The sequence below is a fragment of the Cuculus canorus genome, chromosome 15, assembly GCF_017976375.1.
Source record: "Cuculus canorus isolate bCucCan1 chromosome 15, bCucCan1.pri, whole genome shotgun sequence".
NCBI classification, from domain to species: Eukaryota; Metazoa; Chordata; class Aves; order Cuculiformes; family Cuculidae; genus Cuculus; species Cuculus canorus.
In genome coordinates this window covers 7,934,732-7,961,513 of record NC_071415.1, presented here as the reverse complement: position 1 = coordinate 7,961,513, position 26,782 = coordinate 7,934,732, and the positions used below count along the sequence as shown (strand labels likewise).

Genomic DNA, 26,782 nt, shown 5'->3' with positions numbered 1-26,782 from the left:
GCAAACCTGACCCCATGGCCTCACGCCAGGCTCTTCTGCTCACACATTTCCCGTAGCAAATGGCAGCCCTGCTGCATGCTCTGTGCCTTCCCTTCCACAAAGCAGCTCCTCAGTTGCCTGGTGGGAGGATGAGGTCCCTTCCTCAGGATGTGACTCATGTCTCTATGGGAGCCTCCTCCTGCACCAGTTGTCTGTGCGGCTCCTGCAGCTGCGGGGCTGCTCTCCCACTCCCATGGCAGCAGAGCCCATGGGCAAAAGTGAGCCTGGATTTTCCAGTGCTGCGCTCCATGGAGGTGCCTGCAGTTGCAGGCAGGGAATCACAGAATCATGGAATGGTTGGGTTGGAAGGGACCTCAAAGCCCATCCAGTTCCACCCCCTGCCATGGGCAGGGATGCCTCCCACAGAGGCTCCAAGCCCCATCCAACCTGGCCTGGAACACCTCCAGGGATGGGGCAGCCACCACTGCTCTGGGCAACCTGGGCCAGGGCCTCACCACCCTCACAGGGAAACATTTCTCCCTAAGATCTATCTCAATTTCCCATCTTTCAGCTGAAAACCCTTCCCCTCATCCTATCCCTGCACGCCCTGATCAAGAGCCCTTCCTCAGCTTTCCTGGAGCCCCTTTCAGTACTGGAAGCTGCTCTAAGGTCTCCCCACAGCCTTCTCTTCTCCAGGCTGAACAACCCCAACTCTCTCAGCCTGTTCTCATAGCAGAGGTGCTCCAGCCTTTGGATCATCTCCGTGGCCTCCTCTGGGCTCACTCCAACAGCTCCATGCCCTTCCTGTGCTGAGGACTCCGTTTGGATTTTTGGTGCGCTCCTCTATCTGATGGCAGGAGCAGATGGAGGGGGAAATGTGATACAGAACCTGCACTTTTATGGAAACAGGAATAAAATGGGCTGATTTCCCCTCTGCTGCGCACACTGCGCTCCCCTGAGAGTTTGGAGTTATTTGTGTGTTCGTCCTCTCATCACATCTGGGGGGACTCCGCTTACACTGATAACTCTGACAGTTTCCTCAGAGGAAGGAGCTGCTGGGATGCTCAGCCTGACATCACAAGGCACTGAGGGGCTCTGGGTACCCAGCTCCCATCAAAACCAACACGGTGTTGGAAACCCTGCCTTTGATGTGCCACGACTCTGAGCGTGCTCAAGAGTGAAAACAGTAAAACAAGGGAAAAAGAAACCACCCTCCGAGTGCAGGGACTGTACCCGGCTTTTGTGCTTCTTGGCCCTGCGGAGTGAAGAAAGCTTGCGTGCGAATACTAACAGGTTTATCAACACTTAGGGGAAATTAAAGACATATTCTCAGGGGTTTCTGCTGCCGCTGGGTTTCTGCAGCAGCTGCGTTTGGAAAATGGGCACAGGCAGCAAAAGAACAACGAGGGAGGAACAACGCCCAGAGCTTACCATTAAAACGAGAAGAACTCAGCCTAGTTGAGTACAGCGAGCGCTTAGGCTGATACAGTACCTTCCTTCGCAAAAGTACACAGGAAAGGAATCAAAATGACCTGTTATTATTTCCATTATTGCTCCCATTCCTTTGCACGCCAAAGGACTTCTTTCGGTGGTGGCGGTTTCTGTGCAGCCCAGCAGGGCAGCCGAGACCCTGCGCAGCCCCTTGGCCCCCGTGTCCCCAGGAAAGCGCGGGAAGGGTCCCTTCATGCCTCACAGTGCCGGGAGGGCTGCCTGCCGCTTATTCCCCTTTTTTTAGCTCTAGAACGGCACGGAGCTGGGGGTTGGTAACACGGCTGTCTGTTCAGGGAACACCGGCATCAGCAGAACGGGGCAGCTACTTCTTGTTATTGCAATGAACCTTTCAAAGCAGCCACGTAATAACAGCTCTGCCTATTTCTGGTACGGCTCCTGGGGTTTAATTCCCTCGAGCTCGAGGGGCTTTCTTCAGAGAAAGAGCTCGTGGGATGGAGGGCTGGAGCCGAGCGGAGCAGGGATGCTCGCAGTCCGCAGAAGGGAAGCGATCGCACGGCTGCAGAGCCAGAATTAACTCCCACAGTGGAGAACTCAGAAAGAATTGCTGCTCGCTAAAAACGGTTTCATTATTATGTTTCAATTGAAGTTGTCTTCTGGTTTGATTTGAATGCTCATTGCCTCTGCTCGCAAACCAGGCACTGGGGTGGCCATCGGAGGATGCCGACAGATCTGAATTTCAGGTGCAAGAAAGATGGATAGGGAAAGAGGTTTGAACTCTCCTCTGTGCCAGTCGGCTGAGAGGTTTCCAGTGAATTGGGTAAAAGAAAGTCATTATTTGAATTCTAAGTTTAAAACCAACATTCTGAGAGGAGCTCGGAGCCGTGGCTTCGCACTCCCAGTGTGCGCCCCGTCCTGTCTCGGGAGGGTGCCGCTGCCTGGGCTACTCGTGGCTGTGCTGTGGCCACCCCTGTGTTCGGCCACGCCGGGGGCTGCGCCCCAGCTCTGCTGAGCTCCAGCCCGGAGCCCCTTGGACTGCGCCTATCCTCGTGTGGGGCACAGAACCGGGGCAGAAACAGAGAACTGGAAAGCGTGGAGGGGGTTTGGGGAAAGCCTAAACGGGGATTGGAAAAGCCTGGAAAGGGTTTGGAAAAGCCTAAAGAGGGATTGGGAAAGCGAAAAGGGGTTTTGGGAAAGTCTAAAGGGGGATTGGAAAAGCCAAAAGGGGTTTTGGAAAAGCCTAAAGAGGGATTGGGAAAGCCAAAAGGGGTTTTGGGAAAGCCTAAAGGGAGATGGGGAAAGTGTGGTGGGAGTTTGGGGAAAGCCTAAGAGAGATTGGGAAAGCGGGAGTTTGAGGAAGCCTAGCAGAAATTCGGGAAAGCCTAAAGGCAGTTCAGGGAAGCGTGGTGGAGGTTTAGGGAAGCCGTCTCCATCGTTCCCCGTGCCAGCCCAGCAGCCAGCATCTCCCGTTCCCGGCAGGTGCCCTCTTAACCGACTCGAAGTCAGGATTTCCTGGGCTGGTTTTGCCGCCATCACCATTATTATCACTTATCCATCTCCTACTCGTTCCCCTCCTCTTGCATGGGAGAGGGGGATGGCTACTGCTCACCCACTTCTCACTCGTTCCCGGTTCCCTGCTCCCCCTGCCCGCCCGTTGCCCACCCTGGTCCTGTTGCCGGTCCCGTTGCCGGTGCCCCTGCCCACCCATTACCCACCCGGTCCTGGTCCCCATGTCCACCCTTTGCAGGCACCCCCGGTGTCCCCGCGGGTAACGGCAGCGCCGGTGCCGTATGCAAATGTGATGTGGGCGGAGCCTCAGATGGCACCGCCCACTGCGCCTCGCGACAGCTCAAGCCCCCCCGCCCGCGCGGTGCTATGCAAATGAGCATGCCCAGGAGGGGTCTCGAGGCGCAAGGGAGGCGGGGCTTATTATGCAGATGAGGTGGCGGGGCTCGCTGTGAAGATGAGGGGCTGCGGTTGCTATGGAGCAAAGGGGGCGTGGCTCGCAGTGCAGATAAAGGCGCGCGGCTCTGTAGGGGTGAGGGGGCGTGGCTCTGTATGTAGATTGGGCGGCTCGTCCCTATATGCAGATGAGAGGGCGTGGTTCGCTGCGCAGCTCGGGGGCGTGGCTCCCCGTGCACGTCAAGGGGCGCGGATCCCTATGCAGATGAGAGGGCGGGCCCGGTATGCAGATGAGGGGGGCGTGGCGCAGCGGGTGAGTGCGGGCGCCCCCGCCAGCTGCAGCCAGAGGTGCCGCGCGCCGCCAGCCCCGGCCACGGCTGCACCGGAGCGGCTGCACCGAACCCAACCGGAGCGAGCCGAGGCGGCGGCCGGCAGCCCGAGCACAGCATGGCCGAGCCGCCGGCCGCGCCGGGCCCCGAGGGCGAGGAGGGACCCGTGCGCTTCGCCCGCAAAGGCGCCCTGCGGCAGAAGAACGTCCACGAGGTGAAGAACCACAAGTTCACGGCGCGGTTCTTCAAGCAGCCCACCTTCTGCAGCCACTGCACCGACTTCATCTGGTGAGACATCCCCCCTCCTTCACCTGGCCGGCACCTGGAACCCTCCACCATACACCTGACCAGCACCGGGACTCCCCTCACCCCGCCCGGCAGGAATCCCGGAATCCCTAACTCGCTGCGGGACGCCCCGTCTGCCGGGAGCCTCCCTTCACCCTCTCCGGGACACCCCTCGCTTGGCAGGCACCGGGACCCCCCCCTTCCTTCGAAGCGGCAGATTCCCCGCGTCTCCTTTTCGCCTCTCCGGGACCCCTTATTCAGCAGTTCCGGCACCCCCGGTCAGGCGGAACCCTCCCCTTCACCCCCTCCGGGTCTCCTCGCCTCAACTTGACCGGTACCGGGAACCCCCCCGTACCCCTTCACCTGCTCCGGGACCCCCTCACGCGGTGGGACCCCCCCTCGTAACCATCCGCTCTGGGACCCCCAGCCTGGCAGGACCAACCCCCCCCTCCCTTTCCCCCCCCCCCCCCCCCTTTCTTACCCCTCCCCTTTTCCACCCTATCCCTCTTTTCTCCCCTCTTCACTGGCTCCAGGATCCCCTCACCTGGCAGGACCTCCCTCCTCTCCACTTGCTCTGGGATGGGGACCCCCATCCCAGCTCCGCTGCCCTCAGCCCCCGCAGTGTCCCCCTTCCCCTGCTCCCCCTTCCCACCGCAGGGAAGGGGCTTTGTCTTTCCAGTACTGGAGTCTCACGTTGCCTCTCTCTCTGCAGGGGCTTCGGCAAGCAGGGCTTCCAGTGTCAAGGTGAGTGTTGCGCTGCTGGGGGGGCTGGCACTGTCACCCCCCTCCCCGGGACCAGGCATCGCTGGTGGGCAAAGTCCCTGTGGGACCCACTGTGCCCATTGCTGGTGGATAGAGTCTCTGTGGGACCACTGTGCCCATCATCACTATGGCTGGTGGGCAGCATCCTGGCAGGACCACCATACCCATCGCTGCCAGGGCTCGTAGGCACCATCATGCCGTGCCCATCGCCGGTGAGCAGCATCCCTGTAGGACCTGCCGTGCCCATCGCCGGTGAGCAGCATCCCTGTAGGACCTGCCGTGCCCATCGCCGGTGGGCAGTATCCCTATGGGACCCACCATACCCATCATCACCACGGCTGGTGGGCAGCATCCCTGTGGGTCCCACCATACCCATCACTGCCCGTTACCTGTGGGCAACATCCCCGTGGGACCGCTGTGCTGGTTGCCGGTGGGGCTGGCGGGCAGCATGCCCATCGGAACCGCTGTGCCCAGGCCAGGGAAGCAGTTTAGGCATTTCCTTTAATCTGCTGGTGCTTTTAAGCTGATTGGGTTTCCTTATAAGTGCCTGAGACTTCAGATAAATCCCCCCAAAAAGGCAGAGGGAGGTTTATTGTTTTGAGTGCACTGCACATGAAAATGTGTGTGAATGGCAAGTGGGCTGCACGCTGGCAGGGCGGCAGTCGGATGCTGTAGCTGCGGTCTGGAGGAGCTTGAATGGCTCGCTTGTGTTGCTGGGGAAAAATGAGGCTTTATAATGAAACGTGTTGCAATAGCTTCTGGGTTACTACAATCGGAATTCTTTGTTCTCATAATGCTGGGTTCTGGAGGGGCTCTTCGGGAATTTATGATGTCCCCTCAGGAAATTAGGGTGAATTACCCAGGGTGGGTTGCTCTTTTAGCCGTTGCTTGGTGCTCTTTTAGCCGGCTGAACAGCAGGTTGCACATGCTCGCAGGCAGCCTGGCTAATCCTGGCCGCGGCGGTGCGAGGTTAAAGCCTGGGCTCGGGATTCAAACAGGGCTGGTGCTTGCAGGCTGGCGGTGGAATTTTGTTCTTACGTATATTTTTATTTAGGCGGGTGTCTGGATCCCAAGATGAGGTATTTAGCATGAAAGTTAAACTGCTGTGGAGCTCTAATATCTCAAGAGCAGCTCCTCTTGGCAGCCCTCATCGTATCTGAAGCAGAAGGCACCCCCCCGTTACGGTGTGGCACACAATCCCGGTTCGTGGTGGGGCTGAGGGCGGCTCTGCCTGCGCGGTGCCCGCTGGCTGGGGCAGTTGTGAATGGGAGGGCTTCATCCTGGGTGCTCTCAGGAGCAGCTCTGCGGGCGCTCGTACAAGTGGTGTGAGCCCAGCCCAGTCTGAACAGCGCTGCGGCTCATCCTTAGCATTTGCTGTCAGAATAGAACCTTTAAACTACCAACAGCATCTCCTGGCCACCTTCCAAACCCCTACCTGAAGGCCGGGCTGGTGTTGGTGAGCAGAGGAGAACAGATGTGGAGGCTGAAACCTGTCCTTCCTAGTGGTGCTACTCAAGGTCACGGCTTCCCCCAGTACCTGAGGTTTGATACCTGAGTGCTTCAGTCACATTACGTCTGTGCATTATTATGTCTGTGTCTTCCAGGGCTTGCCCAGCTGTTGTTTCTCTGACTTTGCTTATGGTGAGGGCAGAATCACGTCAGATGTATTTGTGCACCCCCAACGCCTCTGAAATTTGAGGTGTGCTACAAAAGCTATTGAGAATCAGGGGCTGTGGGGCAGGGTGTTTCCTCTATCATTTCTAGTGCTTTGCTCACTACTATCTGTGCCCTTCAGCATCAGATAATTTGAGCCTTTTCAAGTCTCTTTTCCAGCCGTTAGGAACTGTTGTCTGAACCTGGAACTGCGCGCTTGCTTCAGGGTTTATCCTTACATGTTTTTAGCCGGTATTAAATCACTCTTCAGCACAAGCTTGGTAAATGGGACCAATGATAGTCACCTGGACTCACTAATGGGGAGTAATTGGCCCCCAGATGGAGACCCTCCTGCAGCTGGCAGAGGTGAGGGAGCTCCGTCCTGCCCTGGTGTTCTTGGGGCAGGAGCCCTTGCGAGGCTGCAGGATTCCCAGTACCACGCTGTGCTCAGTGATGTCTCCAAAGGTGCGTGACCGCTCTATAACATACCTTTCTGCCTTAGGAAACCACTTTCCAGGTTATTCTGGTGTTACAGACATTACTGTGTTGCATTAGGAAATTTTGCAGGTGGCAGTATGCGGCGCAGACCAATCTTTACCCCAAATTCCTTCCCCAAATCAATGATCTCCTGTGGTTTTCCTGTGAGGATCCCTGGTTAAGGTGCTCCCGTTGTCGAGTGAGCTGCCGCTGAGCCTGTGGGTGGGATCCTCATTACAGCGAAGGCTCCGTGTGGTTGGTGCCCCGTGATGGAAGGCACGCCGTGTCTCCGTGCAGAACACTTCCAGGTTGGAAAGTCAAGCACGAGCTAGAAGTAGCTTCTGCCAGCCATCTGCTTGGAAATCACAGCTACCCCGGGAGGCTCCGGGAGGGAGAGCGGCACTTCTGTGGCAAGAGGAAGAATTCGGAGTGCCAGGGCTGGCACCGTGCACCACTCCTGCCCCCGAAGCAGATCAGGCTCCTATTGCACCAGAGCTATTGTTATGCCAGGTTGTGCCGGGCACCGCTTCTGTAGGCGAAGGGCACTGGGGCTTGGGGTTTGTGCCCCACAGGTTGTGCTGTGGCTGGTGTTGAACTTGGAAAATAAGTTGTGTTTTCTTGGAAGGGGAAAACCTCTGGGAAAGCTTTTATTTAGAGTTTTTTCTTCAGCTCTACAGGGCTTGCAGCCAGCTTGGACTGTAGCGTTTGGTTTTCCCTTTGTTGAATGCAGTTTTAATTCAGCTTTAACAACTTCCCCAACTGTTTAATCCTGTTGTTCAGTGAGGATGGTTGGAAATGTAGCTCAGGCACATGCCTGTCTCGTTTCTCAGCTGTTTCCTCCTGCCATGCTTGCTTTAAGTAGGTTTTCACCTGTGCCCTGATTTCTTTCTAGGGCATTTGCAATAATTAGATTGTTAATTAGCTCATTACTTGTGACTTTTGGCAGGAAGTTAGCAGAAACTGACTCTTTGTAGCTTGAAATACTAATGGATACCACAAATGCCACTTAATTGCTTGCTAATCTGCTGCTTATCCTCGTATATGATCTCCTCCTTATCCTCTTATGCATCTTAAGACTTTCTGGGCTAACGGCTTTCTCCAAAACCAGAAAGTGCTTCTGTGCTGGATGGGGAGAGGTCCCTAGGGCTGGCTTTTGCAGGTTGAGGAAAGATGTCGCTGTATTGTGGGTGTTGGAAGACTGAAGTGCTGTGGATGTGCCTGAAGCTGCCAGAAAGACAAACTCTTCCTGGGAGAAGCTTGATGTGCACTGGCTGGGTGTCAGCCCGCAGCGCGGAGGGGACTTTCAGACTCTGTTATAGTGATCTGTTGTAGCTGGAAGGTATGTGAGCTCTTGTGTGAACTCATAAATAACAAAGAGAAAGGGTGTATGCGTTCTCTCCTTCCCGTGTTCTCCCCTTCCCGGGTTTGAGATCCATCTGCCTGATACCATTACCAGGGAATACACGAGGAGCATGAGCAGCATCTTCTTATCTGCAGCCTCTCCTGGCGAGGGAACGATGTGTGGCTAAGTTACAGCTTTGCTGTCTTGGTTCTCCTAGCTTAAGAAGTGCTTTGAAGATGGTAAGGAAAGGGAACTGGTTTGAAAGCTGAGAGTGAAATGCTTGGTCTCGTTCTCAGAATGTGCAAATTCTGGGAACTGGCAGCTTTCTTCTCGTCTTTTCTGCTAGTGCTCCCTCCTTGCCACCCTTGGGGTGCCTTTCTCCTGTAGTCCAGGCAGCTCTTGCCCCCCTGCAGGTCAAGGGCATGGATTGTGTTGGAGGTTTCGTGAGTGGAGCACCTCACCGAGAGGCAGCTTTGCTTAACCCGGAGTTGCTATCGCAGCGCCTGGGCTGGGCTTTCACCTTGGGAACTTGGGAAGAGGTGCTCACGTAGAGGTGAGGAGCCGTGTAACGTGATTCTCACTTTAGAGCAAAAATAACCTGCATCTGTTACTGCCTTCACGTGTACGGAGTAAGCGGGAAACATCTTGGAAAGAAGAGTCTTAATTCCTTAAGAGGAAAAGGGGAAAAAAGGAAAGCATCATTTAGCAATGGATGCTTCGATCTTATGCAATACTGGAGGAAATGTTTACTTCTTATCCCTGGTTGTGCCTTGGTAAGCAAAGATGCTCTTCAGATTTAATCTCCTTCCCAACTTCATACCAAATGGCATTCCTCCTTCCAGGTTTTCTTCTCACCATCCTCCAAATCTCGTTTGTTTTGTCTTCTCACAGTTCAACGCTTGATACCAAAACCAAGCAGCTGGAAAATATCAGACCGGCCTTACCTTTCAAAGAAGCATTTCTTTCTTGCTATCTGCCTTCAAAACCCACCCTTCCTTCCCCCACCTCCTCGCTGCCCTCCAGACGGAAGCGAAACCCGTCACAGCTCAGGGCTTGACGGCAGCTCCTGCTGCCTTTTGGGTTGTCGCCATTAACGTGGTGCAGGCATCCAGTGCCCGTTTTTATTGACTGTATTAAGCGAGTGAGAAACAAAAGCAAAAGAAACTCCAATCATTCAGAGTTGCCTCAAACCCCATAATTTCGTGTCAACATATTATGCACACTGGAGAAATGTTGGTGTTCAAATAGAGTAATTAAAAATGTTACTGCAATTACTTTTGCAACACAAATGATGCTAATTATATAATGCTGCAGAAATTGGAAACATAATTTTGGAGGGTTTTTTTTTTGTGCGCCTTGCAGTGGTGAAACAATTCTGGGTGGTGCAGCCGTGGCGCCCGGGGCAGCAGGAGCCCCATCCTCTGGCTGCTGGCACAGGTGGAAATGGAAAAAGGAAGTTGGTCTGGTCCCCAGCGTGGCACCAGATGGTCTGGGGTTCTGCAGAACTGAAAAAAAAACCAGTGTCGAGAGAGAAAATGGGAAGATGTGCCCCTTCGTTTCAGTCAAAGGATCCAGGCTCCTTCAAATAGTCAGGTTTGAAGCCCGTCTGAGCTGGTTTCCTGGATCCTGCCCTCACCTGTGCGGGGTACCTGCAGCTTGGAGCCCCTGGGGAAGGAAGGGGTGGCCCTGGCACAGGTTGCCCAGAGGAGCTGTGGCTAGCCCGTCCCTGGAGGTGTTCCAGGCCAGGTTGGATGGGGCTTTGAGCACCTTGATCCAGCGGGAGGTGTCGCTACCCATGGTAGGGGGTGGAACTGGATGGGCGTTGGAGTCCCTTTCAACCCAAACCATTCTGTGATTCTATGATGATCTGCTTTGGAAGGAAACCTGGGCTTGCAGAAGCCTCTTGCAGTGCGGGGTCTGGGACTCTCAGGTTCAGAAGGGATCACTCGATATGTTAAGTCCCATTAGCATCTCCTTACAGTGCAGAGAAGGTTTGTTTGAGGTTCTCAGTGGAAGTGGTTTCTCTTTTCCCTCCCCCCTTTGCAGTTCATGTGGTTGATTTTTCTTTTTTATCTCCCAAGATAGCTCTCATCCCAAAATGATCTCAGCCTTAGGTCATGGGGTGGTCTGCTTCCTTCCCGGAGTTGGTGTCCCTGACCAGTGTCAGCAATAAGAAGCTGGGCAGGGGTCTTGGAGCTGGCCCTGGGAGAGTCTCAAGGGCTTTGGGAACAGCAGGAGGGATTGCATCACTTATGGCTGGTGTCTGTCAGCTGTGACTCTGCTGCAGAGTTTAAACCACATTGGTATATGAGCCTCTGACACGATTATTCTCCAGGTATTGAGCCTTCCAGGGGCATTTAATGCCTGGGCTGTCTCTAAGGAGACTTCTCAGCAAAAAGTACAGGCGTTTCTGTACGCCTGCTAGCTCACTCGCGTGTCATCCAACAAATTTCTGCAGCGCACGGGCTCCTGGAAGGATGTATAGGTCATCTCTGCACTGGCAGCACCTTGTGGGTGGATGCTTACCTGTCTCAGCGCCAGCAGAAGATGCTGGGGCTGCAAAACAGAGCAAGACCTTGAGGGTTTGATAGCTGGTGTAGAACAGGAGGTGAGGTTGAATCTGCTCTCGAAACTCGGTGTGAATTCTGTTAACTGATGGGGGTTTTATCTAGAAACTCATGCTAGAGGAGTTGCGCAAGCCCTTCTGGTGTGCTGCTGCCCTCCCAACCACCGAGTGTGGCTCCTCGTTCTCCGTGCTGTGTTTGGAAAGGCAAGAATCTGAACACGGTCGAAAGGCTCAGCAATGCCATCTGGTCCCGCTTTGTGTTTATCAGCAAATAAGTTGCTTGATCCCAGTGACTCAGAAATGAACTTCTAGCGGTGCCCCACGTAGTTCAGGGCAGAACTGCTTGGAGCACATCGTTACGGAGTGGACAATCACAAGTGCTGTGCCCTGGTCTGAATTGAATGTGTGTGTGGCAAACGAGAAGAAATGCGTATAAGGCTGGGTGGAATGGGGTTTCGCCCAAGAGAAATGTTTGGGTGGCTTTTTCCTGCTGAGGCCAGCTGTGCAGAGGATTGGTGCTGTACATTAACACAAACAGAACTCTGGGCCCACCAGGGTCCCACCTTGGGCATGATTTGCGCATGTGGAAAGGCTCAGGTGTGAAGGACAGAACAGAGGTGGAGGGCATTGGCAGCTAATGTGCAGTTAATTCCTCAAGTGTGGCTTCATGAATCATTATTCTGAAAGTCATTAGAGCCATTTAGAAGAGGTGAGTAACGAGCTCCCCGTAGGAGAGGGGTGACTGTAGGTCTTCTGGCAGCATGTTCCTTGTGTTCTTCAAGGGCCACAGCCAAGGCAGAGTGCTGAGAACAAGCCCTTTGAGAAAGGCGATAGAAACGAAGCCAGAAATGCAGGAGTCCTTGTTCAGAAGTCCTGGATGCAGCCTTGGACTTCCGTTGTTGAGTTCTCACACTGCCTTGTGTGTTGCTGGCACGAATACCCTTTGCTCTGTATGAGCGGTGTACACGCTGGCCCTGATAGCTGAGCAAGGGGAGAGGGAAGCGAGCCCAAAGCGCTCCGAAGAGCTTCCAGGCTTTTCAAATGATGCTTTAGGAAACAAAGTGTGGCAGAGGACTTGTTAATCCTCTGGGTTGGTGTCTCGTACCTCAAGTTGTAGCAGGAGCTCTTACCAGAGCCTGAGGCACTGAGCTCCTTGGAGCAGGACCCCTGCAAGGGCTCCTCGGAGTGAGACACTGCGCTTAAATCTTGTACTTTGATGTGGGATGAGGGTGTCTTGACCCCAGTGCAACAGGAAACACGTGCAGTCCCTGGGTTTTCCAGTTCCCCTGGGAAAGGACAACTATGGGCTGCTGCTTGCCCTCTCCGAATCAGTTCCAGCAGTCAGGCACGGCCGGGTTGGTGTTGGTGGCCACTGTGCCTTGGCCAGGAGTCCCTTGAGGCAGAGAGGTGACAGCACTGGCAGAGGTGTACAATGGGTGCAGTAAATGCTCTAGATGTCCAGTCGCCCCATGGATGAAGGTGGAAACAGCTCTGGAGCTTTTCAGCCTATCAGAGCACGTGTTATGGGCTCTTCCCTCAAACCAGGAGTTGTTGATCCAGCAGAGAAGGGGCTTTCACAGGGAGAGACTTGACCCTGGCTGGCCCTATCCTGCCACCCTGGAGCAGCGTCACCGAGCAGTCAGGTTTTCCACGAAAGCCACAGGAGGGGTGGGGTAGATGGGAAGAAAGCTCCAGTTGTGCAGTGCTCAGTAGCAGCCAAATACTTCCTATGAAGCAGAAGCAATTCCCAGAAGTGGCTGTAACTCTTCCTGGGAAGGCAGTGTTTCCCAGCCAGGAGCTGCACCCAGCGCTGTGCGGGGGCAGAAGCAGCTGAGCGCTTGGCTCCCTTTCCCAGGGGGCACAGGGATTCCTGCGGGCTGTGGGGTCCCTGCCAGGGGGTGTTGCTGTGTTCGCCCTTGGTCTTATCCCAAGGACTGCAGGGTGGCAAACGGCGAGTGACTGCTGCTGAGCTGAGCCGCCTGCGCTGCGGAGCCCAGTGCTGGCTCCCAGGCTGGGGCTGCGCTGGAGCAGCTGAAGCGATGGAGCTTCTTTCCCCTTTGGAGATCACTCGCTTGGCTTTTCTGTCTGTTCAGTCCCAGTTGGCCTCGATGCTATGCACAGAGATGGTTGGAAGCTGTTGTTTCCTCAAACAGCTGCTGCCCCGTGGGGAAAGAACTTCTGTGGGTTTATAACTGGTGAGAAGGGTGGGGAACAAACCTCTTCCTCTCCAGGGGAGCAGCAGGAGTCAGGGGGTGCCCAGCGCTGTGCTGGGGCGGTGGATGCCTCAGAGAGGGGGGTCTCGGTGGCTCTTCTGGGTTAGCACCACCACGCACTCTGTTCTGATTGCCTTAATATAGGCTGCGGGTGATTTATCTGTCCTGTTCTCAGGCCAGCCTCCAGTGGAAAAATAACATAAATTAAAATGTTCTCCTTGTGAGTAGGCCACCTGAATCCTGTGTAATTAAACCGGTGACTGGCAAGCGGCAGCCCTTTTCCCTTTTCAGGATTATTTAACCGTTCGGTGACAGGGGACAAAGCAGGACTGGTCCTCGCAGGGTCCCGTGTTGTACAGTATATTCTGACAGCTGATCCTGGCTCCCTGTAAAAGGAAACGCATTTCATGAGGCATGACAGCCCTGTGTCTGCAGCACCACCGTGCAGACGAAGCTGAGTGCTGCCACTGCTGTGCAGCTCGGCATCTGCTGGCAGCGATGGCCGTTGTCTGCCGGCCACGCGCTGGTCTGCGGCACGCAAAGCGCTTCAGGACGGGTCCCCTGCAACTATCGTTAGTTTAATGCAAACTGGAATAGGATTCAATGTCATCCTCTGAAGAAGAGGTTACTGGAAGCCAGATACTTTCTCTTCTTGTTTACAAAGCACCTCTTGTTCTGGAAGCTTTCCAAGGCTGGGCAGACCTGGGCTGGGGCAGGTGTTGCTCTGCTGTTGGATGCTGATAAATGCTGTTTAGATGAAGATGTGATTCTCTCCCTTGCTGCTGCTCCAGCACTCCCGAGGTGCCTGCTGAGCGTGTCTGCTGGTGGGTGCCCGCTGCGAGGGGGATGCTCGCAGGCTGCTGGGGTGGCACGTGCGGCCAGCCAGGCACGTTGGCCAGCCACGTCGTTGTGCCTCTGAATCGACCCAAGGCAGAACTGTGTCTCTGCTTGAGCTGTTTGCTTTTGAGGGATTTGGCCTGGCTTCCTCAGCTGGTTAGAGCTCTCTTGCTCATTCCATCTTGGAAAACAAACAGTACTAAGGGTGTACTTGAGCCAGCAAGTGTTTGGGGTGAGCACCGGTAGCCTTGGTAGCCCCTCGCCTTCAGGATCAAGTTCTGTAGCCCAAGAGCTTCCTGCCCCAGCTGAAGGGCATCCATTGCTGAATATCTAATGCATTTGAGCTACATCGTCTTGGTTTAAATAATTTGCTTCCATATTTGGCCTGGCTTTTGTGCCAAATTTATACATCTTGTTTAAATCTGACAAGCAGAATGTGGTCACTGCTAATCCCAGCTGGACAGGCAATGCCTGGCAAAAGACCCCCTATTAGTAGGCTCCAGGACATGGAAGTTACTGAGATGGCCAATCTGAGACTCGTTAAGGTACCACTCCCTTTAAATTGGCTCTTTTGCATCCAGCTGAGTCTTTGTTTTTCAGAGGGTCCCTCTATTGTGAGCTCTCCTCTTCAGGTGGGAGCACTTGTTCCACAGGGTGATCTTCTAAGCACGGAAATCCAGCTCCAAATAGGAGAAAAATTAGGTGAATGGGTTTTGGGGTGGTTGGGGAAATGGGGGGATGATTCGTGGCTCTGCAGGAAGATGCTGGGAGCAGCTGGGCTTGACCAGGGGTGCTGACACAGGCAGGGTCAGCGGGGCTGTGCACGCTGTGCTTGAGGGCAGTGGCCACCGCTCGCTGCTTGAGTGGCTCTGCCTCTGCTTGCGGTTAGGGGTCACGTCCAAAAAATATAGTTATGGTCTGGTCTTCCTACGTTCGGTGTTGAGTCAGCAGCAGGGAAGCTAAAAAAGACTCTGATACCTAAATCTCAACCTTCAGCTGCTCCTCTTCTTCCTCGTGCTGTGACGCCGGTGCATTTGAGCTGATCGTGCTGGTAGATTCCTCCCTATCTTCCGTTGCCATGTGAAATGATGCAACAGTAATAGCTTCACCTTTGGAGAGAACAGTTAAATACCTTTATTCTGATGGTCTGAACAGCAAGCCCATTTAATAGCTGACATTCTTAGCGCGTGAACAAATGCATTTTCATGATTTCCAATTATAGCAGAAGAATGGGAGAGTGCGGTTGTGAAGAGGAGTGAAAGTTGTCTTGGCTTTCCTCAATGGCTTAATGCAACTTTGCCGGTGACATAGCCATGAAGTCAGGAGTCCGTGCGAAGATTGTTTTATAATATCAGTGAGAAGCTGGAGTGAGGGGGAAGTGGCCCACGAATTTAATTTGCATCATTGAGTGGATTAGCTCCTGACGCAGTGCAAAGTCATTATTTACCTCTTCTCCATATCTGTTGCCTTTGTCAGTGCAAGGGGCTGGAGGGAGGCTGATTCACTGATCATTACAACGTGGTGCTTTACTTGCCAGGGGACTGTTAACGCTTGCCTTGTAAGCAAAACGCTGGCGCTTGTCAAGGTTGTTAATAGTGTGTCTGCCCCAAGAGGCTGAGTAATTTGGTTTAAGGGTTTTTTTTTTCTTCCTTTGCATTCGTTACATTGACTGCTCCAGCTTTACCTTGGCTTAGGGAAAATATTTGGAAACAGAATCATAGAATCAGAATGGTTTGGGTTGGAAGGGACCTTAAAGATCATCCAGCTCCTAACTTGGAGTAGCCAAGAGGAGGAAGACTGCTTAAGGGATAAAAACTGTGCAACCTGTGTCCCTGGTCTCAGACAGATGTGCCTTCCCCTCCCAGGAGCAGGAGGTACAGCTGAGTCGTGCCGGTGAGCTTGCAGCAGCGTGGGTTCCGCCACTTATCAGCCCCAGCCATGGCGCTGGAGCCTCTCCATCCCCAGCAGTCACTATCACCGGGGATAAGTCAGTGCATTGTTATCTTTCCCATACTAATGGAAGATCTATGCACAGCCTGAAGTCATCCCCCAGCTGGTAACAGACTCTGGAGCCTGACACCTTTGTGCTGCCGAACAACCTTTGCTCTGTTGTCATGATGGAGATGGGCATTGTTACAGGCTTCGTTTCTTGTTGCCTGCTTCAGCCTTTTCATGGACTTATTTGGGAAAACAGCTGTCTTGGTGGAAGTTGTCAACATATCTGTGTTCACTTGATTTCTGAAGAGTTTGATGGAATAACCTGCCTTTTGGGAGGTCTGACCAGAGCAAAAAAGAGGTTGCCCAGAGAAGCGGTTGATGCCCTGATCCTGGAGGTGTTCCAGGCCAGGTTGGATGGGGATTGGAGCCCTTGATGCAGTGGGAGGTGTCCCTGCCCATGGCAGGGGGTGGAACGTGGATGGACTTTAAGGTCCTTCCACATTCAAACCTTTCCATGATTCATGCAGCAGCTGTAATTGCCAGCGGACAGAGTTTCTGAGGATGGTGGAGCTGCTGGGAGGGGACATCCCTGTGTGCAAGGGGAGAGGGGGCTGAGTAGGGCACCTCCGCTGCCTGCCTGTCCCTTCCATCCTGTCATGGGAGATTCTGCTGCGTTCTGTTTGCTACCCCAGGAATGGCTGTAAAACAAAGCTAATTCACATTTGTGTGCTCATGCGACTAAGGACTGTCTCCAATAGCTCAGTCCATTAACTCCCAAATTTGTCTTATTCGTTTATCTTTGATGGAGAGGTGCCTCGGGGCCAGAGTCTTCTGGAAATGAGGCTTGTAGGTCTGTAACAGCAGCGAGTTATTCTCCTGGGTAAAACAAAGTGACCTTTGTGACAGATGAGAAGCTGAGTTTGCTCAGAGTTTGCTTCTGGGGGTTTTCCCTGCCCCGGGGTGTCCGTATCTACACGCCTGTAGCTGGGCAGTTCATCCTGTGCGCCGTCCTCTTGGGAGCCTGACACATCTCTATCCCAGAAGCCTTCTACCATGGTGTCCCCTCCTTGATGGTGTCTCGCTCCAGTTGGAGGAGCTGGCTAGAGGAAGACCTTGACCTGAAACAGTGAAGGTCTTGTTTAGCTGCCAAGTCTCCTGGGGCTGCCCATTGTCCTCCAGGTCTCACCAGGTGCCACCGCTCCATGCCACCACACTTGGGGTGGGCTGAAGGATGTACGTCAGCCTGGGGCGTGCGTCTGGGGCGCTGGGAACAGAGATGTGGGAGGATGGGGGAATGGCCACCTTCAGACCTGCATCTTGGGCCTATGCAAGGTCCATGTGGAGCAGGGTGAGCTGTGCTGGCAGCAAGGTCTGCGCTGGGGAGAGGTGTCCGTTCTGTCCACAGCCTTGACCAGGCTTGTAGGGGAAGCTGTAGGAGGTGGGATGCTGGCTGGGGAAATGGTTTTTAACCCATGCTTCTCTGCCATGTGGCTGGGAGCAGCAGGGAGAGCAGTTGGGTACCAAGCTGTGCTCCAGCTTGGATACCCATGGTGGGCAGGACACGGCAGATGTACCACTGCAGCAGTGGTAAGAGTAGAGCTTCTGACCTAGAGTCTCCTAGGGCTTCTGAGGTGGAAAAAGTGTCACTTACTGGGTCATTTAGAGACTCTGAATCTGGGGTTTTGGCAGGAGGAGAGGCTTTAATTAGCTGCTGCTCGGTAGGGCTGCTATTAGATCTTCAGAGCAAGATGCTGCTGGACTGGAAAAAATGTAACAATAGCTCATTTGCTTAGGAAGCCGTGATGGTGATTTGCATTTTGGTTGAGTACTGAACCCTGGTAGAGAATTTTTCTAAAATAACTTCAAGCTACAGTTCAAATTTCTTCCGTCTCTGAATCTGTATGGGTATATCTGTCCTGGTGCCAAACAGTTTGGAGTTTTGAGTTCCTTTGTCTGCAGCTCTCGCTCTGTTGTGTGAGTGAGGGGAATTCAAGGAAAACAAGAGAAGTGAGTGCTTGTCTGAGTTGTGGACAAGCACTGTCATCAAATCCTGCATGACAAATGGCTTGCTTCCCTCAGCCTTGCACCAGAATTAAATTCTACCTTATTATATACTAAAAAGCATTTTTTTTCCCCCTCTCTAACGGCAGTCTCTCTATTGACCCAAATCCTCGGGAGACACAGACCAGGTGGAAGCTTTGCAGCATATTCTCTGAGTCTCAGCTCTTGCTAGTTGGAAATCAGATGCTTTGAAAGGCATTCTGGAAACTTTAGTTTCTGCCTGTGTCGTCAGCTGGTACGAGACCCTGCTGAGCATTGCCAGTACAAAACAAGAACAAAGCTCCATAACCGTGGGCTGCTGTTGCTCCAGACCCTGTATCCGTGTTGCCCAACAGATGGGGACAGCAAGCTGGCTTTCCCGGGCTGGGGGTTGGAGGTGATGCTCCATGCCCAGGTGATGCAGTGGCCGTCTCTGCAGTGATGTGCCTCTACGGAGGGCATCAGCTCAGCTGGACTGTGGAGAACCCAGGGCTGGTTTTCCTCATGAGGGGCTGGTCAGCTTGCTGGGAAGGCTTTCTGCACAGATCTTTCTGCTCTGCATTGCTTGAGCATTGTTTTTCTTTGATCTAAGGCTTTGATGCAAGTGGTTCCTGTTCTTTTTGCAAATGCAAGTTGGAAAGCTCCAGCTGTTGTGGCCTCGGTGTGCCATGCTTCAGAAGACAAAGTTCCTTCTGCCTTCACCTGGCTGCAGTTTGGCCAGAACCCAAATTACTGGGCTTATCCTTTAGGCTGGTTTTAGTCCTTTCCTCATGCTGGTGTGAGAGTTGCTTACTTGTGTGGGCAGGAAAAATGGGATAATAGTGCTGTGAGATGATGTGCTGCCTGTGCCTCCTTGCTGTGGGGTTTGAGGCAGGTCGTGCAGGAGGTGGCATGGGCCAGGAAGCTCTCCCTGCCTCTCGGGGTGCCTGCCTGGAGTGGGATGGAGACCCAGGCACGGCACCTCTGGCCACTGGCAGATCGCGGCGCTGCCGATGGTCTGTGGCATGGCAGAGTTCCCTGCCAGAACCACCTCCCCATTTCTGGGCTTTGTAAAATTGGAATAAATTTAATTTCTGTGGTGCTGCGATTAACTGAGTCCAAGGGGATGAAAATAAGTGGCTGTTGGGAAGGGCAGACTGACTCACTTTCTCATTTTCCTGTAAATTTCCATTTAAGTTTCGGTTTAAGCTCAGGTACGAGAGGAGTGAAAGCCAGTAATTTGTGACAAAAACTTCTATTTTAGATCACGGTAGAAGAACTCCCGTTCTAATTGCAGAAATTACAAGGCTGCGATTCTTGTAAAGGAATGCAGAATCTAGCAGTTACCCACGAGCTGCCCGTCATGCTCCACTCCAGAGCCACCAAAACACTGTATGGCTTGTCTTTGGTGGCTGGTGCTGCTCGTGCCGTGCCCCTGCTGCTCCTGTGGCCCAAGGGCTGCAGGGTGACCTGCACGAGGGAGGCTCCCACAACCTCGACAACCACATTCTCTTGTTTGTTTTTGCCCTTGCTGTGTTGCTGGCTGTGTTTGACAGCCTGTAGCTCTCACCCTGGCACAGCGGTCCTCACCCCTGCACTGCCAGCTGGGCTTTGACAGCCTTTACCGTGTTCTCCATCACCTGTCGTACCTCCAGGCTGGGGGCTTGCAGCCCACCCACCATTCCCCATATGCAAACAACCTCCAAATTTTGATCACCTTGCCCTTTTCTAGACCTTTTCTGGTCTGTGGGGATTCAAAGGCAGTTCTGCTTTACCGATGCAGGTGGAGAGGCTGCCCTGCATCCCCCGTCCCTGGAGCATCCCCCTTGGACCGGGCTGCCTGGCAGCAGCGGGGGCCCCTTCCGAGCTGTGGGGTGCAGCACCTTATCTTATTCCTGAATCGGGCAGCTGGGTGCCTCAGCCTCTGCAGCTCTGCTCTAAGTTCCTCCCTTATCGCTGCCTCTTGGCTGTAATTTTTCTTCCACTGTGTCAGAGCGAAACAAGAATACTTCTTTAAAAAGCAAGAGGAAAAACATGTGATTAAGCAGTGGCATGTCAGCACTTTGGGGCTTCAAAATAACGTGGCTGGGCTGGTCACTTCCCAAGGGGGGAGCCAAGGGCTGTGCTGTCGACCGAGCCCCTCAACCAGGATGCTTGGGAAGACACAGTGGGCCCAGTTGGGTGGTGGTAATGGTGGTGTTGGCTGCGACTGGTTAGTGTGGAAAGCAGCCCTGGGGTGGGGAGTTGGAGGCTGGGGGCCCATTGGCTGGGGTGGGCGGCAGCAGCACGGGAGCTGGCACCCAGCAGGACTGTGGGACCGGTTTGCATCGCTCGGTGCTCAGCACCGCTGAGGCAGGGCAAGGTGGTGGTGTTTGGTATCTCCTGGGTTCCATGGTGCCGCTGAGAGCTCCTCGGGGCTGTTGGGCTGGCTGAGTGGCTGTGGCTCTCTTTGTCCCTTCTCAACATCAAGCAGTGAGTGATGCTTGTCCCTTGCTGATCAACATCCTCGACGCAGGAGCACTGATGTGAGCCTTTACGGGGGATGCCAGCCAGGGTCTTGGCTGCTGCATCTGTACACACATGCTGCATCTCATGAACGTCTGGCAGACCTGCTCTGGGCTGTGGGAACACAATGGGCTCAAAACTTTCAGTCTGCTCGTGGTGCTTCTCTCTTTGCACGTGCAGGCCTGCAGAGGGAGGTTCTACCACTGTGTGGTGAGCACTTGCACAGTGCCAGAGCCCTTTCTATTCCCCCTCCTGCTCTCGGGATGGGCGATGTGTGTGACTGCAGCCTGCAAGAAGCACTTTCTCCCTCCAAAAGGGCCCCGTGCGGGAGATGAAATCGAGTTCCCCAGGACAGTCCCCTCAGCCTCCTTGGCAGCATGAAGGGAAGCTGATTTCTCCCCTCTCTAGAGAAACTCATTCCTTGAATATATCTTTGGGATATACATGCTTAGGCAGTGTTTTTCTTCTCCCGTTTTCTTTCTGCAACCACTTGTGTTTAATAAAAGGGGCAGGCAGGGTCTGGAGCTCTTGCAGCACCGCAACGTGGGATCTGGCTGGGAAATGCTCTGTTGTTCAGCGGACCTGGGGAGTGGGAACCGCTATCCCCTCCGAGTCAGTCTGTGTCCTAAATTAGAGCTGCAAGATGCTGCAATGGGTCCATATGGAGACTCCTAAAATAATAGCTGTCAGCTCACTGCTGACTTGTATGGGGCGCTGAAGCTTTTGACTTTAGGAATTACATCAAACAAACAAAAGTGCTGGTGGGCCTTTTTGCAGGGCACATGCTTTGAGGTGGTCGCTCTCCAGATCATGATCTCCTAGCTGTTAGAGCATCCCATGGGAGTTGAGGGGCTGTTATTACCTGTCCACTTGCTACAAGACCAGATATGAACTTTATGGGGAGCTAGTGCTGAAAGAAACTTTTTGAGTCTCTTATTCATAACATTTATTGGGTAGGTACATGACCTTGAGACTTGGAAGAGCTCAGGAGGGAGTGTGTGGGTGCTGGGAATCCTTGGGGTGGTTGGAGCTCCAGAGCGAGTGCTGCTGGGTTTGATGTGCTTTTCCCCTAATGAGCAAGGGCCAATGGATGTCTAATAATGAACTCGTATCTCGTCTGTCCACCGCTGTGGAGACCACTGGACTCCAAATTGTTCTGCAGTGGCCTTCTGGAGGTGGCTGCCTGACAGGACAGCCATTCCCCTTTGATTCAGTTATTGCACATGCAGGTCTTGTCCTGCTTGGGGTTTATTTGTTGTTCAGGCGCTGCTGTGTGTGAACTGCCAAGCCATTACACCAAAATGAGCAGCTTAATTGTGAAGGCTCGTGGCTCGGCATCGCTAATCACGTTGGCAGGAGTGGGAGCCGTGTGTGTCCTCCAGCAGAGCCGGCTGGGAGCATTGGTGTTGCTGTGTGTGCCGCTGCCCCTGCTCAGCCTGGGAGAGGTGCTTGTGCCCAACACGAGACCGTAGCAAACTCGTACAGGCACAGCTGAGGAGAGTGGCAGTTTGGCTGAAAAAAACCACTTTTTCTCTGTTGTTGAAGCTGTTGATGTTTGTTGGGGGGTGCAGCCAGCAGCCCTCTGTCCGCAGCCATGGAGGGAAGCAAATGCTGGAGGGGTTTGAGCTCCCTGTGGGAGTGAGTGGGGCAGCCTGCAGCAAGAGAGGGGACCCTGCCCCTCTGTTCTGCTCTCACGAGACCCCACCTGGAGCCCTGTGTCTGGTTCTGGAGTCCTCAGCACAAGAAGGACATGGAGCTGTTGGAACAAGTCCAGAGGAGGCCACAGAGATGATCCGAGGGCTGGAGCACCTCCCATATGAGGACAGGCTGAGAGAGTTGGGTTTGTTCAGCCTGGAGAAGAGAAGGCTCCTGGGAGATCTTGGAGCAGCTTCCAGTACTGAAAGGGGCTCCAGGAAAGCTGGAGAGGGGCTTTTGATCAAGGAGGGCAGGAATAGGATGGTGGGGGGGAAGGGGTTTTAGCTGAAAGAGGGAAGACTGAGATGAGAGCTTATGAAGAAATGTCTTCCTGGGGGGTGGGGAGGCCCTGGCCCAGGTTGCCCAGAGCAGTGGTGGCTGCTCCATCCCTGGGGGTGTTCAAGGCCAGGTTGGATGGTGCTTGGAGCCCCTGATCCCGTGGGAGGTGTCCCACTGGGGGTTGGAATTGGATGGGCTTTAAAGTCCCTTCCAACACAAACCATTTTGCGATGGTAGAGCTGACTTAGACAGCTAAGGTCCATGTTTGCTTTGCATTCAATGACAGTGAAGCTTGGCTGAATCCTCTGGGCTCTGTGGCCGAGTCGGGGCTCCTCGGCTGGCGCTGGGTGCTGTGCACTGCGATGCTGTTCTCATGATGTCTCTCCTCCTGAGGAGCCGCACTCGGCTGCACTCTCAGATAACATCTCACCACTGCCTTACTGTTGCCTTGGCTGTTTTCAGAAGGGGAAGGAAGGATGTGATAATTACCCTGTTGCATGTGGAAGAGCTTGGGGAGCAGTTCAGGATGCCGCTTGTTTCTCCTGCGACGCCTCTGCCTCCCACCACGCTGCCCCTCTTTTCAGAACTGCCAGTCCTGGTACCCCCCGGCAGCCTCCAGTGCTTGATAACCCTTTGTAAGGGGCTGTGCCGGGGAAGCACAACCCCTGCGATGGGAATGCTCCTCATTTCTCTCTGTCTTTCAGCCTGTGGTTACTGCTAGCCGGCCCTGTCCGTGGGGCAGCCCTCTGACAGCAGCAACAGCACCAGTCTGGGGCTCCACGGCATGGCCACAACTGGGAGCTGTGGTATAGGGCTTGTGGGGACACTGGTGAACAGGACAGATGTGGTACATCCTGGCAGTACAGTTCTGTTGATGTTGATCCCTTCCTTGGGTGCATCTTGGAGCTCCCTGGCCCTGGCAGAGGTTTTGCAAGTGGGGCTGTGTTGAAGTAATGCAGAAACCCCGAAGTAATTTCCTGTAAATGACTTTCGCTGGCAGAGGAGGGAGAGTTATGAGCAGAAAAGTTAAAGAACGGGATCTGGGAGAGTTTCAGGTTCGGGAGCGCTGGAGTAGCCCTGGAGGAGCTGCCTAAAAGCCTCTGCACAACTGCGGCTTTCCTGCTCTGGTTTCTCTGGATGAGAGGTTTCTCTGGTTTCTCCCTGTCCTGCTCCCAGCCAGATCGAGAACTTGAGTTTCCACTTTGATTCTTCACCTTTTAGATTTTAGAGCAGTCTTTGAGAAAAACCCTAAAGGCTTAACTGAAGACTCATGCCATGCATTTCAGGTATTTGGAAAGAGTGTGAAACATTCATTTATTGAGTTTATCTGCATGTACATGGTGGATGCAGGAGCCTGTGCTGTTACATGGCCAACTGGGTTGGGGGTAGCTCCTCTGCCTGGCTGGGGAGGTGACACCCAGCCTGTCCGGTGTCTTCATACCCAGTGCAACACCCCTTCTTTGTAGTTTAGCTCCATTCCACAGCCTGCCCTGCCTCCCTGCAGGAGTGTGGCTCACGGCAGGCTGTGTGAGCTCAGGAGGATCTACTCCCTACTTCACGTGGCGCTGCCATGTCCTTCACATGCTCCTTCAAGCACAGCCTCCTCCATTCCCGTATAAGCCAGAAGGCAAGCGTCGAGGCGTGCAGTCTTTTGGCTGAAGCAACGCAGTGCAGCAACTACAAAACCCGGGCTGAGCTCAAAGTCAGCCAAGCCAAGGGGGAGGCTGTAGGATGGGGGGTACAGGCAGAGCCCTGCTTGCCTTTGAGGGCAGCAAGTCTGTGCTGACGGCTGGGGCTGCTCCGTGTGGTGTTTGCATGTGTTGGGCTGACAAAAGGTAACAGGAAGTGCAAACAGATGAATTATAGAATCGTAGAATGGTTTAAGTTGGAAGGGACCTTAAAGACCATCTAATTCCAACGCCCCCTGCCATGGGCAGGGACACCTCCCACTGGATCAGGGGCTCCAAACCCCATCCAACCTGGTCTTGAACACCTCCAGGGATGGGGCAGCCATGGTTTCTCTGGGCAACCTGGGCCAGGGCCTCGCCACCTTCATTGTGAAGAATTTCCCCATTATGTCTAGTCTAAATCTTTCCCTCTCTAATTCAAAGCTGTTTCCCTTTGTCCCATCACTACATGCCTTTGTACAAGTCCCTCCCCAGCTTCCTTGTAGCCTTTTCAGGTACTGGAAGCTGCTCTAAGGTCTCCCCAGAGCCTTCTCTTCTCCAGGCTGGACAACCCCAACTCTCCCAGCCTGTCCTTGTATAGGAGGTGAACTTCAAAAGCTTTGAACCCTTCATTTCCTAACAAATCTTATAAGCTCACTAGCAATTGTGTGTTGGTACCTGAGCACTGCCTCCTCCTTCCCCATCAATGTCTCCCCAAGATGTGAGTGCATCTCGCTGTAAAGCCCCAGCTGGCTGCAGCCCCGGTGTTTGCACCCCTTCCCCCAGCTTTTGTTGTCACTGCAATCAGGGTCTGTCTCTCCCTGCTCCTGCCTTGACACGTAGTGATTTTTCCTTCTGTGAAGGTTTCTGAGTGATCTAAATTGAGGAAGGGGTGGATCACTTGCAGGCACAGCACCGTTTCAGATGCGAGAACAACTATTTTGAGGTAGTATTTTGAGGTTTGACTCAACTTTAGCAGCTTCTCTGCAGGGAAAGCTGGATTGATAGTCAGAAGTGGTAGCGGGTCAGGTAGTCTATTTTTAGAAGTACCGTTTAATTGTCTGATATTATTCTTGCAGCCTTCATGGCTGGATGGTTAGTTATCTGCTGTCAAAGTTTGTTAGCATAAGCCAGGTCTTACTGCATACTTGTATTTATTAAATAATGGATCTATTATAAGGTCTTGAATCTTTGTTTTCTCTTATTTGGTTGGGGGAGGAGACAAGTGGTGTGATTAAGCGCCCAGCATCTCTATTTTAACACCAAAGAAATGCTCCAGAGTTCTCATAAATCAGTCCTCTGAATTTCTCCCCCCGTTGCCATGTGTGCACTGCTGGGTTCAGAGAGCGTCTCCATCCCAGTGAGGCTGCGCTGAGGACCTGGTGTTGCTGATGCCTGCTGGCAGGCTCCGCAGCTCCGTTGCGCTTGCTGGATTCGGTTTCATGCTCTCATACTCCATCTCAATTGCATAAAGGAAACATTCTCTGCAGCAGAAAGCTCTTTAACTAAATGCTTTTTATTCATGTAAGCTAGTGATTAAAATGCTTTTGCTCTGCTCTGCTGCCATGGTCCATAGCAGGTGGTTTTCATGGAATCATAGAATTGTTTGGGTTGGAAGGGACCTTTACAGGTCATCCAGTCCAATCACCCTGCAGGAGCAGGGGCATCTTTAGCTTGATCGGGTTGCTCAGAGCCCCATCCAACCTGACCTTGAATGTTTCCAGGGTAGGGGCACCTACCACCTCCCTGGGCAACCTGGACCAGTGCCTCACCACCCTCATAATGAAGAATTTCTTCCTTCTATCCAACCTAAATCTCCCCTTTCTTACTTTAAAACCATTCCCCTCATCCCATCCCTGCACTCCCCGGTCAGGAGCCCCTCCCCAGCTTTCCTGAAGCCCCTTTCTTTAGTCAAAGCTGCTCTAAGGTCTTGACGGAGCCTTCTCTTCTCCAGGCTGAACAACACCAACTCTCTCAGCCTTTTTTTGGTGTATAAGGAGCCACCAGCCCAACCTGGCAGCCTGTGTGGTGTATGGGAAGCGCTTTCTCTGCTCATCTTGCGTTGTTCACGGTGGGGGGGATCTCCCTGATTTGTGCTCACCGCAGGGGTAACTGAGGCAGCCGTGTTCCTGCCGGCTGCTGTGCCCGTGGGATGCCCATGAACACTTACGACGACTCGCCTTTCTTGTCCCAGCCTTTGAGCCCTGTCTCTGTGGGTGTCACTGCAAATGGATGTTCTGGCGTTAATTTGCATAGCATTTCCTTTGCACTAGCAGTTGCAGTCAGTGCCAGTGAAGCGTTTACATCCTCACTGGTTGCTGGGAGTTGCAGCAGACCTGGGTAGGACATTGCTTTGGGACGTGGGAAATGCTGTGGGCTCGGGTCCCTGTTCTGCTGTAATCTGCCTGGGTGACCTTGAAGTCTCTTAGTCCTGGTGAGCGACTGCACTCCTACCTCTGCAAAAAGAGAAAGGGAGGAGAAATGTGTTAAAGGCAGCACAGGATTTGGTTTTATCTAATCCTCGCTCCTCCTGCACAGCCTGGGGATGGGTCACGCGTCACTTATGCTGCTGGTTTAACTTGCTGTGCCCAAGTCACCATTTGTTCAGCCTTGTACAAACACAACGCTGCCTTCCACCCCTTGGTTGGTTGGGAATGGCATCAGATGCTCCCTCAACCAAAGCAGGACTTCTGCAGCCTCCAAGGCTGAAGTAAAGCACTCTCAAAACGCATCTCATGATCTCTGTTGAGGAATGTGGTCCCTGGGTAGCGAAGCTCTGTTTTGCATTGGTATGCAACTCAGTTTTAGTACAATCTGCTGCAGAAGATGGGAGCCAACATAGTGGGGTTGTATGCTGCATCCCACTGATGCAATTGGCTTTGTTT

General features: G+C 53.5%; 1 protein-coding gene across 2 annotated transcripts in view; it reads left to right on the top strand.

Moving 5' to 3' along the window:
* The first annotated feature begins 3,641 nt into the window (after positions 1 to 3,641).
* Positions 3,642 to 26,782, top strand: part of PRKCB (protein kinase C beta) — a 128,241-nt gene continuing 105,100 nt past the window's right edge. Inside the window, exons 1-2 of one of the 2 annotated variants that reach the window (XM_054080431.1) lie at positions 3,642 to 3,947; positions 4,657 to 4,688. In XM_054080431.1, the coding sequence (XP_053936406.1) occupies positions 3,778 to 3,947; positions 4,657 to 4,688 (202 nt within the window). In that variant the 5' untranslated portion in view covers positions 3,642 to 3,777. The remainder of the gene's footprint in view (positions 3,948 to 4,656; positions 4,689 to 26,782) is intronic. The other variant, XM_054080432.1, reaches the window with a different exon arrangement.